The sequence below is a fragment of the Cherax quadricarinatus genome, chromosome 26 (genome assembly GCF_038502225.1).
Source record: "Cherax quadricarinatus isolate ZL_2023a chromosome 26, ASM3850222v1, whole genome shotgun sequence".
NCBI lineage: Eukaryota > Metazoa > Arthropoda > Malacostraca > Decapoda > Parastacidae > Cherax > Cherax quadricarinatus.
In genome coordinates, this window is record NC_091317.1 from 30,356,465 (window position 1) to 30,377,944 (window position 21,480).

The 21,480-nt window shown below is 38.7% G+C and overlaps 1 protein-coding gene across 6 annotated transcripts in view; it reads right to left on the reverse strand.

The window, feature by feature from the left end:
- Positions 1-12,126: 12,126 nt before the first annotated feature.
- The window catches only part of rho-5 (rhomboid-5), a 318,955-nt gene continuing 309,601 nt past the window's right edge, over positions 12,127-21,480 (reverse strand). For 5 of the 6 annotated variants that reach the window (XM_053780640.2, XM_053780642.2, XM_053780641.2 and 2 more), the window contains 2 exons: positions 18,320-18,420; positions 12,127-17,991 (listed from right to left, as the gene is read on the reverse strand). In XM_053780640.2, coding sequence (XP_053636615.1) covers positions 17,403-17,991; positions 18,320-18,420 — 690 coding nt within the window. In that variant the 3' untranslated portion in view covers positions 12,127-17,402. The remainder of the gene's footprint in view (positions 17,992-18,319; positions 18,421-21,480) is intronic. The other variant, XR_008407475.2, reaches the window with a different exon arrangement.

Below are 21,480 nucleotides of genomic sequence, written 5' to 3' on the forward strand. Positions count from 1 at the left end.
TAACTACTGGGAACACTTGGAAGCACTCTTGACTTGTACACGTTGGAATGCAGGAGAGAGAGATACAGTGGTCCCTCGTTTTTCGTAATTAATCCGTTCCTGGAGCCGTTACTATAAACGAAATTTACAATTTGCGAATCAGTTTTCCCCATAAGAAATAATGTAAATACAATTAATCCGTTCCTGACACCCAGAAGTATTAAAACAAAAAAATTTTTTACATGAAATATACATGTAGTACATAAACAATACAATGGGAAATGATGAATGAAACATTAACAGCATAACACTTACCTTTATTGGAGATTCTTCTTAGTGTATGGGAGACTGGAGGAGGAGAGAGATTGGATTGTTTACAGTTTGGAAGGGGAATCCCCTTCCAGCAACACCTCAGGTACCAATTGCTTCTCTTCTCTGTTTCTTAATGCCACTTGGACCTCCTTGAAAGTTACTCTAGTCCTGTCTCGCAAAGTAACTGTGGAGAGAGCTCTGTTTCTGGCGTCTCTTTAACACTTCCCTAAAATGGCCCAAGACTTTGTCACTGTATATATTTCTCACCTTCTTTACCACAGGCTTGGCACTAGGAGCTTTCTTTGGAGCCATGGTAGCTTATTTAGTACTTGCAAGCACTAAAATGAGTGGAATATTATGAAATATTTCGTAGGAGCACTTGAGGGGACCTTCACTCACTGGTAAACAATGCCAGACTGGCTGGGTAGGGAGGCCGCCCTGGCTCACACCGTGCATACGCGTCCCGGACGAACTACTATTCGCGAGTCAACCTATGAAAAGCGAGTCCATGTTTATACGAAAATACCCCTATGATTGGCGAAATTTACGATTGCCGAGAACTACGAAAAGCGAGGGACCACTGTATATCATAATCTACACTTGGAAAATCCTGGAAGGAATGGTCCCTAATCTGCACACAGAAATCACTCCCTACGAAAGTAAAAGACTGGGCAGGCGATGCATTTCCATGTTTGGGTTAAAAGCTGAAGGTGTCCCCCAGGAGTGTGTTCTGAGCACTCATTAATGGATTCTTTCATCCAACATTTGGTCATCGCTCTATGTTGTTGACTTCGCTATAGCTTGTGCAGGTGCTGGCTGTCACCTCATTGCAGTTTTACTCCAGCATGCAGTCAACCGTGTTTTCAATTGGGCCACCACTCATGGGTTTAAACTTTCTAGTATTAAAGCTTACCAAATTACTTTCACTAGATGTTCTGTCCTCCTGATCACCCATTGTACCTATATGGCTCGTGTATCCCAGAACGTGATACAGTCAGGTTTCTCGGCCTTCTGTTTGACTGTAAGTTATCCTCAAAACCTCACATTACCTCTCTGAATGCAACTTGTCGTAGCCGGCTGAACCTCCTTAAAACACTCGCTCATCTTTCATGAGGGGCTGATCATAGAACTCTCCTTCGGCTACATTCAGCCCTAATTTTATCGAAACTCGATTATGGCGACCAGATATATTCAGTGGCCTCTCCTGCAACTCTCTCTAGCCTTAATCCCGTCCATCACCAGGGATTACATTTATGCCTCAGTGCTTTTTGCTCTTCACCGGTTGAGAGCCTCCATGCAGAGGTGAATATTCCATCCTTATCCAATCGCCGTGATGCTCATTGCCCATGCTATTATGTTTGCTCTCATGACCTCTGCAATCCTTCTATATATGGGATAGTCACTGATGTAGGTAGACATTCTTTATTTGTTCGCCGCTCCTGTTTACTCCATCCCTTTTCTCTTCGCCTACATTTGCTCTTGTCTTTTCTTCATTTACCACCTTTTTATGTTCGTGTAACATCTCACTTTTCCCTACCCCCTTGGGAAGTTCAAACGGTTCATGTCTGTTCTTTCCCACTGCCATGCACGAAAGCCCAACTGCCTACTGTGGGCTCTCGCTCTCTTTTTCTCAACCACTTCCAGTCTCATTTTCATGCCATTGCAGTGTACACCGATGGGTCCAAGTCTTCTGACAACGTCGGATTCGCAGCAGTGTTTCCAGACAGCGTCATGTGAGGACATTTATTATCCTCAGCTAGCATTTTTATGGCTGAATTGTATGCCATTCTCATAGCACTTATCCATATTGCATCTGTGCCTGTTGCACCATTTGTGGTTATTTCAGACTCCCTTAATGTTTTACAGGCTATACGAAAATTTGATACACCTCATCCCCTGGCTCTTCATATCCAGCTTTGGTAATGCTGTATCTCTAGCAAGCACAAAGATATTGCTTTTTGTTGGGTCCTCAGGCATGTTGATGTACAGGGCAATGAACAGGCAGACACTGCTGTGCGGTCAGCAGTACATGACCTTCCAGTTTCGTATAGAGGTGTTCCATTCATTGACTATTTTGCTGTAATTGCTACCCACCTTTGCACCTGTTGGTAACAACATTGGTCTGATCTGCTCCATAATAAACTACTTTCTATTAAACCGAGTATAGGTTTCTGGCCGTCTTCTTTTCATCAGTGTCGAGGTTGGGAGACTACTCTCTCGTCTTCGCATCGGCTGCACTCGTCTTACTCATGGGTATCTCATGGAGAGGTGCCCTGTTCCACTCTGTGAGAATTTCCAGGTTACAATTTCTGTTAGCCACATTCTGTTGGACTGCCTACTCTATCAACGAGCACACAGAATTTACCTCCAACGTCATCACTCTACTGCCCTTACTTTACTTTCCCTTCTTGCTGATGGACCCTCCTTTAACCCAGACTCTCTCTTTGACTTTTTGACAGCATCTGCTTTACTGCACAAACTCTGATGATGATGATGATGCCTCTAGTATCCTCACAGCCCTTGCTACCCTCTACCCCTGCACTATCCACTGCCTCTCTGCACTCCATGACCTAATAATCATCCCTCTCCCTCTTGCTACCCCGCATCCTTCCCTGCCTGGTGGCAGTGTATGACCCTTGCAGGTTTAGCATTTCTTTTTTTGATTATAATAATACAATTTTACCAATGAAATTTTTCAAACAATTCAGTAGCTATCATCCTACCATGACTTTTGTTGAGGAAACTTGAACTGGTCTAGTAAGCACATTGTTCCCTCAAGGGAAGTGCACTGATGCCAATGAGGAGCTCCTGATCCAAGGAAATAAGCCAGATCTTCCCTTCTTTGGGCCAAATTGGATGGCTTACCATTCCTCAGGTACTGCATGACTCCAATGGGTTTAGCACTTCCTAATAATGATAGTAGTAATAATACATTTACATATTTAATTCATGGTGGGAGCACTTTGGAGAATGGGAGGCAATCCAGTTTGATTCAAGGAAAGAAAGGATAGGTCCAGTTTCTTGGAGAGCTCTTCACTAGCACTGAGGAATCTCCCATAATTATTCACATCAGCTCACTACATACCTTTGGTCTTCATACATGGGTCCAGGGGCCACAGCTTTTTGAGGATATAATTCTGCAAATTATTACAAAAATTAATAGGCTTCTAATAATGGGGTGAAGTAAAGTTGTAACTTTTTTAGCATTTTATTAGTACACAAATGTTTTTTCACCCCATTTTCATAAAAATCTATGTTGGGGAGTTTTACAGTATTTCATCTATACATTTTTAGTTGTATTTTCTTTGGTAATTGGTTCAATACAAAAAGCATGTGAGTGTGCTCAAAACGTATGGTATTGTATTTTTATACAAAAACATAAAAAACTGCCTCACAATCATACCATACACACAGAAACTGTACAGTCAGACAATATGCACAGGCCAAAATTCTAAAGATTCCTGTTAGATCACTGATAAATTCAAGTGTTATATTTCTGGGTAGCAGTTGGTTATGTTAGTTCTGCAGTTACAAGTGAACCACAGCAAACTTGAGTTCATCACCCAGCCTAGAGAAGCAGTCCACCTAATTTACCTCATGTCCTAACAAGAACTTCAGTTCTTTAGCCAATAGGTCACAAATGAGTAACTTTTTACATGTTAATCCATCACAAATACACTACTTGATAATAAGAAAAAGTCTTAATTGTAAAGTTTTACATTACTATAGAGATGATCTTTGGTAAAATACACAAAGACTCATGGTTGTCATCTTAATTAGGGTGTTACTACAGGGAAATAATGGAACAAGCATTTAGAACGAGCAGCCCTTTACAGCAATAAAACATGTAACAGGAAATATTCTCTGGGTACACAACAAATCTCTTGCACTGAGTAAAGGCTGTATTCACTCCATTCGATGGAGGGGAGGGAAGGAGGGAGGGAGGGGGAGCAAGAAGAAAAAAGAAATAGTAATTTATAGATCATGTATGCTTTGATTTTTATTTTAAATACTGTAATTTTCCACAAAGTCCACACATTTTATATATATATATATATATATATACGTGTGTATATGTATATATATATACGTGTATGTATATGTATATATATATATACGTGTATATATATATATATATATATATATATATATATATGTATGCATGTATATATATATTATATATATATATATATATATATATATATATATATATATATATATATATATATATATATATATATATATATATATATATATATATATATATATATATATATATATATATAGTATATATATAGTGTATATATATATATATATATATATATATATAGTGTATATATATATATATATATATATATATATATATATATATATATATATATATATATATATATATATATATATATATATATATATATATATATATATATATATATATATATATATATATATATATATATATATATATATATATATATAATAACTGAGAAGAGTATTAGCAAAAATCTTATGCAAACTTAAGTTCATGCAATCATGTTATTCATATTTTAACAGTTTTGTTTAAAATGAATTTCATATCTTGTAAGAAGTTCAAGGTTTCCAAACTTAACTGACAGGAACCAAGCTTTCATAAGGAAGCACTGAATGCAAAAATTATATATTATGTGGTTTATATCATTACAGTCTGCAACATATGCTTTCTCAGAGTTGCACAAAACTAGCAAATTAAACCCATTAGCAAGAAAAGTCACTCTTTTATTCAATCTTGTGATTTGCGTGAATTCTTTAAGGCCGTGTGATTTGTAGTGGAATTATTTACACAGTAAGAATTGTTTGTGAAATTTGCATGTGCACCCTTATATTTCCCCTTACCCCTTCCCCAATATATCTTCAGGCTGCTGCTCTTCTAAAACTAAAAAAAGTTCACAATAAAAAGCCATATCCTTGTGGGATTTCATTGTTAGGAGTACAATAGTGAAAGTAAATGTAAAGAAAATGGCATACCTGAAGAGATACAAAGTACAATTTTTATTTGCATTGTAATATTTCATTTTTAGGAAGGAGACTTTTAGAGTTGTCATTATTTTTTAAAAATTACAGTGGTACCTTGACTTATTAGCTTAATTCATTCCACGACCGAGCTTGTAAATCAATTTGCTTTTATATCAAATCAATTTTCCTCACTGAAATTAATTGAAATGCCATTAATCCATTCCAGCCCCCCAAAAAAAACATCCCATTTTTTTTTACCAGTTTTTAAATAAGAAAATGTATTTATAAATACGTAAGAAATATTGTATACTCACCCACCACCTTCACTACTCCATCCACCATCATCTCTACTCCACCCACCACCATCACTACTCCACCCACCACCATCTCTACTCCACCCACCACCATCTCTACTCCACCCACCACCATCACTACTCCACCCACCACCATCACTACTCCACCCACCACCATCACTACTCCACCCACCACCATCACTACTCCACCCACCACCATCTCTACTCCACCCACCACCATCTCTACTCCACCCACCACCATCACTACTCCACCCACCACCATCACTACTCCACCCACCACCATCACTACTCCACCCACCACCATCACTACTCCACCCACCATCATCACTACTCCACCCACCATCATCACTACTTCACCCACCACCATCTCTACTCCACCCACCACCATCACTACTTCACCCACCACCATCTCTACTCCACCCACCACCATCACTACTCCACCCACCACCATCACTACTCCACCCACCATCATCACTACTCCACCCACCACCATCTCTACTCCACCCACCACCATCACTACTTCACCCACCACCATCGCTACTACACCCACCACCATCACTACTCCATCCACCATCATCTCTACTCCACCCACCACCATCTCTACTACACCCACCACCTTCACTACTCCATCCACCATCATCTCTACTCCACCCACCACCATCTCTACTCCATCCACCATCATCTCTACTACACCCACCACCTTCACCACTCCATCCACCATCATCTCTACTACACCCACCACCTTCACTACTCCATCCACCATCATCTCTACTCCACCCACCACCATCTCTACTACACCCACCACCTTCACTACTCCATCCACCATCATCTCTACTCCACCCACCACCATCTCTACTCTACCCACCACCATCACTACTCCACCCACCACCATCTCTACTACACCCACCACCATCACTACTCCACCCACCACCATCACTACTCCACCCACCACCATTGCTACTACACCCACCACCATCACTACTTCACCCACCACCATCACTACTCCACCCACCACCATCACTACTCCACCCACCACCATCACTACTCCACCCACCACCATTGCTACTACACCCACCACCATCACTACTACACCCACCACCATCTCTACTACACCCACCACCATCACTACTACATCCACCACCATCACTACTGCACCCACCACCATTGCTACTACACCCACCACCATCACTACTCCACCCACCACCATCACTACTACACCCACCACCATCTCTACTACACCCACCACCATCGCTACTACACCCACCACCATCGCTACTACACCCACCACCATCACTACTACACCCACCACCATCACTACTCCACCCACCACCATCGCTACTACACCCACCACCATCGCTACTACACCCACCACCATCGCTACTACACCCACCACCATCGCTACTACACCCACCACCATCGCTACTACACCCACCACCATCACTACTCCACCCACCACCATCGCTACTACACCCACCACCATCGCTACTACACCCACCACCATCGCTACTACACCCACCACCATCGCTACTACACCCACCACCATCGCTACTACACCCACCACCATCGCTACTACACCCACCACCATCACTACTCCACCCACCACCATCACTACTACACCCACCACCATTGCTACTACACCCACCACCATCGCTACTACACCCACCACCATCGCTACTACACCCACCACCATCGCTACTACACCCACCACCATCACTACTCCACCCACCTTAATGTTTCTGGAAAAACTCTGAGTATTGAAATGGAGGTTACCTCTTCCCTGGATTTATATGAAAACCAAACAAAGGACGAGGTGCCTCAGTACAGTCTGGGATTAGTGTAGGAGTATTATCCTTCCAGTTATGTCTTGGAAGAGCACATGGGATGGGACAAAGTATCTGACATTCCTCTGGGTACAGAGTTGGATTTTACTTCAAATACGGCGGCAATTAGTGGTGGCATACCTGAAGCTCACTCGTAACTCAGATTTTGGCTCGCAACTCAAAGCAATGAATCGACCGAGCGACGGCTCGTAACTTGGAAAACTCGTAAGTTGGGGCACTTGTAAGTCAAGGTACCACTGTATTGGATTTAAAAGGTCAGATTAATCAGTACTGTACTCGAATTAGCCGCAGAACGAATACAAGCCTTTATCTTTCCATGCTTATTTATATATAAATATAAATTAGAAGCACCTGTGTATTAATCAGTGTTTTGGTTCACCTGTTGAGCTTTACAATAAAAAATCATTACCACAATGTATATGCATTAAAAAATCAAGGTAACTTCTTGTACTGCATAGCAGAAATAGTTTCCACTTACAATGATTTCTATAAACACTGCACTGAATGACATTTAAATAAAATTTGACATCAAAATTTAAGATAATTTCAAAATTAAGTACAGTAGTTCCACCCATTTTTTATTTTATTTGCTGACTGACAAAGGTAACATTTCAAATAAATGCTCAAAAACTGCAAAAGGAAACAGTAAAATGTGATAGTGATGAAATACTGACGTGTTATGTAAGTGTGATCAGTTATAGAATATTACACATCTGCACTTCCTTCTACCTTCCCATAGACTGGCTTTGCAAGTGAATTTTACAGACAGGAGTGGATAAACATGTTATGATTTATTACACTAATTATAATAAGGCAATTGGGGTTGAAGGTAAAATAGACAACTTTACACAAATGGGATCCATACCAGCAATAAAAACATTCTCAACATTCTGATATTTACGTGTACGTTCTGCCTTCTTTGTGCTTGAATGCAAACTGTTTTGTAAAACACATCAGCAATGACTTGAAATCCAAAAAAAAATGTAATTAATCTGATATTTGATGCAGGTGAAGACAGTATACATATATTACTATGTGCAATGAGTTAATAAATTGTGTCACTTTGAGGGTTAATGTTAAGAAAAATATCTTGGAAGTATATCCGAGACTCTTCAACTAATATTAAACCTCTGACAAAATTATATGATGTTTAGATCATCACCCACAGTTTATGAATATTGACATTTATCTTACATTATTTTGTTTCAATAATCATAAACTTAATATGGCCAAGTTAAAAAAAAAATTGTGTGAAGATACAATATAAAAGTATGAAGTTTATTTTTCCATTTGCTGTTAAAACTGACCCTTCAGTATTGACAGGGTCAACAATCTTCAGTATTGACAGGGTCAACAATCTTCAGTATTGACAGGGTCAACAATCTTCAGTATTGACAGGGTCAACAATCTTCAGTATTGACAGGGTCAACAATCTTCAGTATTGACAGGGTCAACAATCTTCAGTATTGACAGGGTCAACAATCTTCAGTATTGACAGGGTCAACAATCTTCAGTATTGACAGGGTCAACAATCTTCAGTATTGACAGGGTCAACAATCTTCAGTATTGACAGGGTCAACAATCTTCAGTATTGACAGGGTCAACAGCCTTCAGTATCAGTAGAGTCAAGAGCATTCTGTTTTCTATCATTCTATTTAATCCTCACAATTTTTTTTATAAAAGTGGATCCATTGGGGTTAAAATAATGTTCTTAAAAACAAAAGAGAGAGAGAGAGAGAGAGGTTTTGAATACTCCCACAACCATGGAAGAGAGAAAAATGTTCCCACAAGTTAACAAGGGACAGCACACCAAAAATAATAAAGTATGCTGGATAGCAATGTGTGTGCATGAAAGAGATTGAGGAGATGTTGAATGGTTCAAAAATGAGGGTGACAATTAGGTAGTAGGTCCAGGAGCTGGATAAGCATGTTAGGGAAGGAGCTCCAAGAGCTAAATAGGTATGTAGGGACTATATATAGGTATAGTAGAGAGAGTATGTCCAGGGGCTGGATTTGTCTTGAAAAAGAATAGTCGATTCAGGGTCAGAATTGGTTTGACAGAAAGGATATTAGGCCAATGAGCTGAATAGGTCTGGTAGAAAAAGGTCCAAGTTCTGGATAAATTTAGTAGGGAGATAGTCCCAGGGGTACACATATTTTCTAGAGAAATAGTGAGTTCAGGGTCAGAGTAGATCTGGTAGAGGGATAGTGGGTCCAGGGTCAGGATAGATTAGGTAGAGGGATAGGTCCAGAGGCTCAATATGTATGGTAAGAGAGAGAGGTCTGGGGACTGGATAGATGTAACAAAGAAACCCAGCAGCTGAATAGGTGGTAAAGAGAAAACTAGGGACTGGATAGATGTGGTTGAGATGTCTCAGGGCTAGGTAGGTATGGTAGGTTTAAGGGCTGGACAGGTAGGAGAGGAAGGGTAGGTCCATCAGCTGGATAGGCAGGATAGAGGAAAGGTAGGTCCAGGGGCTGGACAGGTAAGAAAGGAAGGGTAGGTCCAGGGGCTGGACAGGTAAGAAAGGAAGGGTAGGTCCAGGGGCTGGACAGGTAAGAAAGGAAGGGTAGGTCCAGGGGCTGGACAGGTAAGAAAGGAAGGGTAGGTCCAGGGGCTGGACAGGTAAGAAAGGAAGGGTAGGTCCAGGGGCTGGACAGGTAAGAAAGGAAGGGTAGGTCCAGGGGCTGGACAGGTAAGAAAGGAAGGGTAGGTCCAGGGACTGGATAGGATGGATAAATGTGCCTGTACACAGATAAAACTTTAGCCTGTTGTGGTGTACTTTATAAATGACTTATGTATAAAATGCTTTAATAATTAAACGAGCATTGGTGATGTCCAAAATATTCCGTAGGATTACATTATGTGATACATTATCAATGCAAGACAAAACCAAAATTCTCAAAACTATGTACTAAAAAATTAAAAAAAGGGGTAGAAATACAGCTTAAAATCAGAGGATATTCTGCACTACAAATCACAGTTAATTTGGAAGTTGCTTCACTGCCTCGGCTAAACATAAGAAGAGTACAAACATAGTCAAGGACATTTCAAAGGCTTAGCAGAAGGGAAGATTCCCTAAATTTGCCTGAGAGTTGACTTAAGGAGATAGGCAAGTCAACTACTGAGCAAGGGGAGTGTCCGAGTGTCTTCCGTCAAACACACAGCTCTCTTGCGCGCTACAACATCTCACTCCCCTACTTTAGGAGGCCAAAATTTGGCCAGCACAGCATAATGGAGAATGGTTGAACTACTTGTTTACTAACAATTACACACATTCTTGAAGACAAGACGAACATTGTAGAACAAGATTATATGGGGACAACTTTTTGTGTGTAGAGTTAAAAAGCTTTACCAAGCTCTACACAGAGCAACACTGTCCCATTAACACCTTGCTCTGCATCCCATCTTGTTTCCTCAGTACTGTTGGTAGCATGCTATTTGCACACATTATTCTTAAATTACCAATTTTTAAAGCAAACAAATACCATATTTGACAAAATCTTGACATTATGTGGTATTTAAAAGTGTATTTGAATATAGAGTAAGCCACTACTTACCATGGAAGCTTTGTTAAATATAAGCCTTTAAAATAATTTAGCAACTGTAAGATGGTTATCCCTGAATGATAATTATTGTTGCAATCATACTAATATAAAAGTTAACACAGTGTTCCACCATTCAAGACTTATGAGCAGCAGCGGCAGCAGCAGCACGAAAGATGGTGAAGGTAGTGGTACAGGTGGTGCTGGTAGTAGTGAGTGGGGGTTGGTAGTGGTGAGGGGGGGGGTAATAGTGACTAGGTGGCAGTGGTGACTGGAGGTGGTGATGAGGAGTGGAGGTGAGGGGATGGGTGGTGGTGAATGTTGAGTGGTGGTGGTGAGCAGTGGTAATGGTAAGTGGGTGTGGTAGTGAGCAGAGGTGAACAGTGGAGAGTAGGGATGAACAGTGTTGAGTGGTGAACAATGGAGAGTGGTGGTGAACAGTGGAGAGTGGTGGTGAAGTGGAAAGTGGTGAACAGTGGAGAATGGTGAGCAGTGTTGAGTGGTGGTGAACAGTGGAGAGTAGGGATGAACAGTGGAGAGTGGTGGTGAACAGTGTTGAGTGGTGGTGAACAGTGGAGAGTGGTGGTGAACAGTGGAGAATGGTGGTGAACAGTGTTGAGTGGTGATGAACGGTGGAGAGTGATGGTGAACAGTGGAGAGTGGTGGTGAACAGTGGAGAGCGGTGGTGAACAGTGTTGAGTGGTGATGAACTGTTGAGTGGTGAACAGTGTTCAGTAGTGAACAGTGGAGAGTGGTGGTGAGCAGTGGAATGTGGTGAACAGTGTTGAGTGGTGATAAACAGTGTTGAGTGGTGAACAGTGGAGAGTGGTGAACAGTGTTGAGTGGTGATGAAGTGTTGAGTGATGGTAAACAGTGGAGAGTGGTGGTGAACAGTGAAGAATGATGGTGAACAGTGGAGAGCAGTGGTGAACAGGGGGGAGTGGTGGTGAACAGAGGAGGGTAGTGGTAAACAGTGAATAGTGGAGTGGTGGTGAACAATGGAGAGTGGGGATGAACAGTGGAGAGTGAAAGTGAACAGTGGTAATAAATGTGGTGTAGTGTGATGTGAATGAGCATCAATTATTACTGTAGTAATGAGAGTATTAGTAATACTCTTACTAGTGTTATGTTGGGTACAGCAGTGTCATGGTAATTATCTTACTGGTGTTATGTTGGGTACAACTGTGTCATGGTAATTATCTTACTGGTGTTGTTGGGTACAGCAGTGTCATGGTAATTATCTTACTAGTGTTATATTGGGTACAGCAGTGTCATGGTAATTATCTTACTGGTATTATGTTGGGTACAGCAATGTCATGGTAATTATCTTCCTAGTGTTATGTTGGGTACAGCAGTGTCATGGTAATTATCTTACTGGTGCTATGTTGGGAACAGCAGTGTCATGGTAAATATCTTACTAATGTTGGATACAGCAGTGTCATGGTAATGATCTTACTGGTATTATGTTGGGTACAACAGTGTCATGGCAATTATCTTACTAGTGTTGAGTACAGCACTGTCATGGTAATTATCTTACTGGTGTTATGTTGGGTACAGCAGTATCATGGTAATTATCTTACTAGTGTTATGTTGGATACAGCAGTGTCATGGTAATTATCTTACTGGTATTATGTTGGGTACAGCAGTGTTATGGTAATACTCTTACTGGTGTTATGTTGGGTACAGTAGTGTCATGGTAATTATCTTAGTAGTGTTATGTTGGATACAGCAGTGTCATGGTAATACTCTTACTGGTGTTATCCTGGGTACAGCAGTGCCATGGTAATACTTTTATTTGTGTTATGTTGGGTACAGCAGTGTTGTGGTAATTATATTACTAGTGTTATGTTGGGTACAGCAGTGTCATGGTAATACTCTTACTGGTGTTATGTTGGGTACAGCAGTGCCATGATAATTATCTTACTAGTGTTATGTTAGATACAGCAGTGTCATGGTAATACTCTTACTGGTGTTATGTTGGGTACAACAGTACAAGTGTCATTACTAGTGTTATGTTGGGTACTGCAGTGTCATGGTAATTATATTGTTAGTGTTATTTTGGATACAGCAGTGTCATGGTAATTATCTTACTGGTGTTATGTTGGGTACAACAGTGTCATGGTAATTACTAGTGTTATGTTGGGTACAACAGTGTTATGGTAATACTCTTACTGGTGTTATGTTGGGTACAACAGTGTCATGGTAATTACTAGTGTTATGTTGGGTACAACAGTGTTATGGTAATACTCTTACTGGTGTTATGTTGGGTACAACAGTACAAGTGTCATTACTAGTGTTATGTTGGGTACAGCAGTGTCATGGTAATTATAATGTTTATCTGGAGTTTATCTGGAGAGAGTTCCGGGGGTCAACGCCCCCGCGGCCCGGTCTGTGACCAGGCCTCCTTAGGTCAGTGTCCCAGGATGCGACCCACACCAGTCGACTAACACCCAGGTACCCATTTTACTGATGGGGAACATAGACAACAGGTGGAAAGAAACACGTCCAATGTTTCTACTCTGGCTGGGAATCGAACCCAGGCCCTCACCGTGTGAAGCGAGAGCGTTAGTGTTATTTTGGATACAGCAGTGTCATGGTAATTATCTTACTGGTGTTATGTTGGGTACAACAGTGTCATGGTAATTACTAGTGTTATGTTGGGTACAACAGTGTTATGGTAATACTCTTACTGGTGTTATGTTGGGTACAACAGTGTCATGGTAATTACTAGTGTTATGTTGGGTACAGCAGTGTCATGGTAATTATAATGTTAGTGTTATTTTGGATACAGCAGTGTCATGGTAATTATCTTACTGGTGTTATGTTGGGTACAACAGTGTCATGGTAATTACTAGTGTTATGTTGGGTACAACAGTGTTATGGTAATACTCTTACTGGTGTTATGTTGGGTACAGCAGTAAGAGTGTCATGGTAATACTGTAGTAATAACATTAACTGCAATTTAGTTTACAAAGTCTAACATTAAGTAAACGATTTCTTCAGAAATTTAACTTAGGAAGCAGACTAATTTTTATTAGTGACTATAATCATAATAAATAGTTTAAAGCCTTGTCTTGTCTTTGCTGAAGGCATATTTGATCAAATGTTGTGATCAATAATAATATAAATCTTTGAGTATGACTTACACTATCAAGAGTATTTTCTTGTACATGCCAATTGGGCTTCTGCGTCTTCCATTATGAAATGTTTATCTTCATCAGTTAAATTATACAGACTGAGACATGATGTTAATTTTCTTTTTATTGTTTTTTTTTTTACAAAATTTCATTAATAATTTAAAAAACACAGAGTTCACAAACCTTCCTAATTTCATTCTTGAGAAATCATTTCAAAGGTATTAAATGCAAAATATAAGTGAAGTACCAGTACATGTTTTTTGATCACATCATGAGCCTATACTCTAACATGCAACAAGTAGTTAACCATCACCAACATACATGACTGACCAAATTATGTAGTTGTCTTGTAGTTGCACAGCTTTATGTCCACATTGCAGGTAATCTTCAACAGTATATATTTTGGGCCCCCCATTCAAATATCAAGAACCGACATGATGAAATGAGTTATAAATTATCACATATGAGAGCATTCTAATAACAACACATGTTCATACAAAGTATCATTCTAAGTGAGGTGATGAAATAAATTACATGATGAAATTATGACGATATGAAAACTACTTTTGTGACGATGTAGCTCCATGATACTTGTGAGGGCCTTTACAGGAAATATTGACCAACAATATGCAAGTTAAATGCCACTGGTAGCATGCTTAAGTGAAAAAAACACTTACTTCAAGTGATAAGTAGAAAGTGCAGTATGGACTCAGTGACCAAGAATTTTAAGAAGACAACAAGAAAATTTGGATAGAATTAATTGAGAGTGTGTGTGGTATTTACTCAAAGTGTGTTCTTAGTGCTACTTGTATTGAGCAACTGACACAAACAACTCCCAAGTTCTAAATCAAATTTCATGCTGCTCTCAAAAAGATTCTTTAGCAGTTCAGTCTTTATGCCCATGGAATATTACTGTACACACAGTCACAATCCACTTATCAGACTTATCTGTGAACATTATGCACAGCTGTGGGGTGTTCAGCAATGCTGTAAACGGCTCCACAACCGCGTGTTCACTCCTATAGCCTTTCTGCACGATTACCTTCAATTTTTCTAGGGGTCGTCAGCCACGAAATATTGAATTAAACAGGATAGGTGTTTCGTCATTTCGGATATGTAGCTAACCAGTAACAGAAGATAAACACAACTACATGTGTACTGGAAGTATGGGTCTTAAGTATTGAGAATTACATATGACATTTAATATTTTAACTATTAGTCATTAAGACATGCCTTGCCATGAGTTATCATTTACAATAACCCACTACAAGGGTAATACATCTCACAGAGATGATATAACTATTTTACCTGTGGTAATTCTTATATCACAATTTCTTCACTGTATAAATAAAAGGTTTCTATTTTTACAAACTGTTTATAAAGACAATAATATAAAGCATTATGTAATACTTCTTATACTCATGACAAATGATATATTCCTAAATAAAGTATACTGCTGAAATTGCTTATGTACAGTACTGTACATAATTCAGCAAAACATTTTTACATTAAATATTTTTCCATTAAAAGTAAATTTTGTAGCTCTCTCTGTGAAGTGCTACAATGTAAGAAACTTCAGCTTTATTTTCAGAAACATATTTTTCTTTTATTAGCAATTAAAAACTAGTATCTCAACTTAAGTGGATTTGATTAACTTTTTTACCACAGGCAATAGTGTTCCTTCCACACTGAATGCCTCACTGAGGTGGCATCCACGAAGATGTTTATTGTTCCGCTACTGTTTAACACATTTTTAGCCACCAATAACTCAAAGTTGAACAATATAAAAACTTGAAGGATTCTAGTCAATGCACAAAGATGTACATTGATTCTAACAAACAAATCAAGATATGTATTAATCATCTGCACACGTAATTGCAATCATATTTAATGATATACAATGAGCTTATTAAAATGAGCAAATGATGAATACAAAGGATGAATGTGATGACTGGAAGCAGATGCGACTGACTGCACCCCTGTAATGCCTCCCCCAATCACACTTGCTGGAGTGGAGAGTGAGAGAACCACACCACTCAAAATTACCCACACATAAGGGCCACAAAAATGGTACAAAAAAAAAAAAAAATTCTTAACACTATGCATATGGGATTCAATTATCGAGAAAATCAGTGGGTATCCTAACCTACACTTTTTATTTTCATATACCATCATAACTTCAATGATGATAATAATAATAATAATAATAATAATAATAATAATAATAATAATAATAATAATAATAAATAATAATGATAATAAATGATAATGATAATAAATGATAATAATAATAATAAATAAAAAATAAGAAAAACATTAAAAATAATAACAACAACAACAAATAACAACAGATCTGAGACATTAGAATGAGAGGATTTTTTGTTGCATCTTTCACTCTCCAGTTTGTTGGGCCGCAACTATGGAAGTCCACTGGAGATTTGTCCTCAGGTAATTGAGCGGTGTTTTCAGTATTCTACGTGTCTTCAAAAACTTGCCGAGCACTCTCACTGGCTTTTCTTTGTTATGTCTCGTGTGGTATTTCAGAATTGTGGCCCATTGTCCTTAGTACAACTGCCCATGTATCCTCGCTATTCTGTGTTCTGGTGTGACAAGCAATGCCACATCAAGATAGGCTATCAACAAACTAGTATCAATGCCAGTTGTGAACAAGATACTCTTATATGTACTTTAAATCTATTCATATATCAAAGGGGTTTAGGTTTATTACTGCAATCATGAATGTATGTAGACACGACACATGTCAAAGTTACCACTTACATTTTGTCTACTAATTTGATTAGTTATCATGACTGCTAGTACTGAATGGTTTACAAGTAATGATTTAGCCAGTGCAAGCAAACAAACTGTATAAGATACTCATTGAAATAAACTTTAATGGTTATACAGTATGTGGAAGTGTTATGTATGTATTACTTACCTATTTGTTTGAGATAAACTTTAATTTCAAGATTACTTTTCATATAAAAGACATACAAGGCATAAGGACATGAACATGTGACATATATGTAATTCTTGTTCATAACAGGCTAATACTAATTTGTTCATCTGACTGATGCTAGTTTAGCCCTTAAAACACGTGGGCCAAAATAGGCATTGGTGTATCCCATATTTCCCCGAGTATGAAACTAGAAAATGACCATAACAGCAGTGATCACTTGTATAACATATGGTAATAATTACACTGGTTATATTACTAGAAATGTTGGCACGTCGGTGACCGTTGACTGATAGCAGATGCTGCCCAAACAAGCATCAGCCTTTCATATAATATCCAACTTCTTGTTGAAATTGATGTTCTGCTCTGCACAAAAGTCCCGTGTTAATGGGATGCAGTTAAGGTATTCGCAGATCTTGCACTCGTATATGGGCGTGACATAGAAGAGTATTATAAGCGCTGTGAGCATCACCACCACGGCCACCAGACACACCCAGATGAGCAACACCTTCCTTCGCTTGTCGTATGGACCAAACGACACGAACGGTAGCAGTGCATAAGAAAGCAGGAACCCGAAGATGAAGCCAAATATGTGGGCATAGTTGTCCACCCAGGGTAAGAGCCCCACCAAGAAGAAAGTCAATGTCATGACCACCAGTTTGGCCAGCACCCTCCATGGGTTTCTCATCATCTGCCACGAATTGATGAATTCCACAAACACACATGCCAACAGTCCAAACTGAGAGCCAGAGGGACCAACTTCTGCCCGATACGGGACGAAAATTGCAGAGGCCAGATTGCCTGCGATGCCTGAAACTATGTAGATGACTCCGATCCGCACAGGGCCAGCTAGCTTCTCAACATCTCGCATAAGGTAGTATTGAAGTACTACCGAGATGACCAGGTGAAGAATTCTGAAAAATAACCAGTATTAATGCCCATTTTCCTTCAGCATACACAAGAAAGACTCCTAATATTCAAGGTCTACCATGTGTACTATAACAATTTATAAACTCTGTGGCACAGCCATTTTCATACCCAGGGAGAGCACTATCCATAGTGGCCTTCATACTAGCAGTCTGTCTCTACAGATATGATTAAAAACATAATGAAAAGTCTTCCCTGACTATAGTAATAAAGTGACAACTTGTGTTACAGACGCTGGTCATTCAGTGTAACTTGCTACCTTCAATCTTCTGAATAAGAAAAGTGTATATCCTAAAACAGTGAACAATCTCTTACCCTGCATGAATAAATAAAGATGTCCACAATCTATAAAACTGGTCTGGAACATCAGGGTTGTGAAATGGTATCATACCACACACATTATTCAAGCAGGAAACCTGTAGATGATAAAATATGATATTTTATAACATATTAAACCACCCTGTACAAAAATGCATTTTCTTCAAATATTTTCTTTGTGAAAATATTATAAAACTTAGAATCACAATAGCAACATAATTTAATACTTACCTCAAACATTTACTAAATTATTAATTATTTAGCACAGTCATTACCCAACTTAAAAAAATATGTTGTAATACAGTGTAACACTACATTCAACAGCACTCTGTAACCCTCCAAACACGCATTTCAGAACACCAATATGCAAGCAGGACTGACGATACAAGGAATGCCTGTGTACAACATCGCAATTCACACAACCATTTAATTAACTACAGAAACTCAAGACTTATAGCCACAGAAGACAACACTCAATACCGAAGAATCCTGGAATCATCGCTTATCTCTATAACCAACAATTTCAACCAGAACAATGGCTTCTATAACATAGCTGAACCACTCGCCAAGAAACTTCTTCATCGCTATCCCACATAAGAACATAGAACACTGCAGAAGGTCTACAACTTGTCCAATACCCCTGCCAAGCCACCCAAGACTCTATAACCCCACCCGGTAGATCATCAGATGCAGCATTCTCCACCTGACCTCGACATTCTGAACATGACTATAAATACTCTCGTACCTTCCAACCCCAGGTAGATCCGTGTGTGACTTGAAAAAGCCCACTGTGTGGGTGAAACGTTGTCAATAAAGGATCACATTATACTGCATTTGTGTTTATATTTCCAACCCTCGATGTCAAGAGTGATCACAATATAAACTACATATTCAAAAGTAAAGAAAAATATATATAGTAAATGATGAGAGGAGTACCACAGCCCACTTCCTCATGCACCCTATACCATCAGAATTCTAAATTCCAGTTTTAACCCTGACTAAAGATTTTTCTTAGAAGTATGGAACACAAGAAATAAATTTATCTTGACCTGTGTAAGTCTAAGTTTATGCATGACTATAAAGACAAGAGGTTCAAAATATGGAACAGCTTCACAGAAGCAAGATTGCAAAATGTTAATTAAACTTAAAATATTAAAGATCACTGCCTATACAGTGGTACCCCAAGTATAACACAGCTCCCAACTCAAACAATTATGTAAGTGTATTATTGTAAGCACTTTTGTAAGTGTATTTTTGAAGGTCTTAAACTGACTAAGCTCATTTACATTATTCCTTATGGGAACAAATTCGTTCGGTAATGACACTCAAACAGCCTTCTGGAATGAATTATGGCCAAAACTCGGGGTACCACTGTACTATATAATATCCAACTTAAGTATATGTACATATTCAAACTACTGTACAGTATTATCAATGTAAACTGTAGGTTTCTTTCGTTTATGCAGGTTTATTTTATGTGAATTCTTCACTATGCAATGTCTTGGTTTTATCCATAATTCTGTATGTGCAGTAAGCTCTTGAAATGACGAGCCTTTATATAACAGATTTCGGAAATGCAGAATAAAATCCTAATATTCATTCAATATGGAATTAATGACTAAAGTTCCTTAATTACAAAACTGTCATTTTTTCTTATTATTAGAACAAACCAATTTTTTCTCTATCCACCACAGGTGCCATTATCAGCTACCCATATTCCACTATTAGCCTGGTATATTGAGGGTTTACTGTACAGTCACTGTATGTGATTGTGTCAACACAAGACACTAGGAATATCTCATATATTTTCCTCGAAGAGACATCACTAAAAATTTTATTCCAGCACTGAGTGACAATGACTGGCACAGATAGAATACTGACAACTGGGAAATTAATGAATTGTTGAGATTTTTTCCACAAAAAAAGACAAAGTTTCTGCAATAGATATTGTCCTAATAAAACTATATATCACAACAGAGACTCAACAGCTCATGGCTAACATATAGCTTCCTCAGATCCATTGATAAAAAATATGAAAAAGTTTAGACTGGGCTTAATAGCTAAGGAACAGATCAAAGAATATATGTCAGTACTTACCAAACTAATAAGGAAGTCTAAACAGCTTTATTATGCTAGCAGGTTTCATGAAACAGAGAGATGAAAAATACATGGAAAAGCCTCTATGAAACCCTGGGTTCTCAAAATTACCCAGAACTAGAGATATAGTCTTGACTAAATCAGATGAACTTCAAATCCAGCCTGCTGAAACAGCCAATATACCAAATGGTTTCATCTCTACTATAGGATCAAAACTGCTACAAATGCTCAGGTGGGGGAGTAACTTACTGGAAGTTTTCCAAACTCACGCTATCTAGCTCCAACTAACCCTACTAAGATCACAATTATAATAAATTTACTGAAAAAAAAAGACAGGAAACCTAACTAATTTACCACCACTACTGTACAAAAAAGTAGCTCGTGTGCTGTCACCCACTACTATACTTTTCCTTAATAAATCATTAGAAACCTGAACTTTCTCACTGATACTTAAGATAGCAAGAGTTACTCTGATACACAAAGGAGGCAACCTAATTGAGGTCGTCTCCTTTGTGTATCAAAAAAGTATCCTTTGTGAATCAAAAAAGTATCCTTTGTGTATCAAAAAAGTATCCTTTGTGTATCAAAAAAGTATCCTTTGTGTATCAAAAAAATATCCTCCTTTGTGTATCAAATAAATATCCTATTGTCTCAATATACTCAACTCTTGCCAATTTGGTTTCAGGCTCCCCTACAATTACAAATTTTGCAATTATAAAAATTCTTGAACTGCTTTATAAGGTTCTTGAAAATAATGAATATCCTGTGGGCCTCTTCATAGACTTGTGGAAAGCTTTCGTTACAAAAGATCACAACTTTCTGCATCTTAAAACTAGAACACTATATGTATACGTAAAATCTCATCTTAGTAAGACACATCAGCAAGTCTTGTCAACTCACCCTGTTGACATAGGGATGCCAAAGGGCAGCGCTCTTGGCCCTTTTCTCTTCCCAATATACATCAATGATCTCCCCAACATATCTTGTTCTGCTTGCAGATGACAACTTTTGTGATCTCCCACTCAAATCCAACTTCTCTCAACATCATTGCTGAGCTCCTA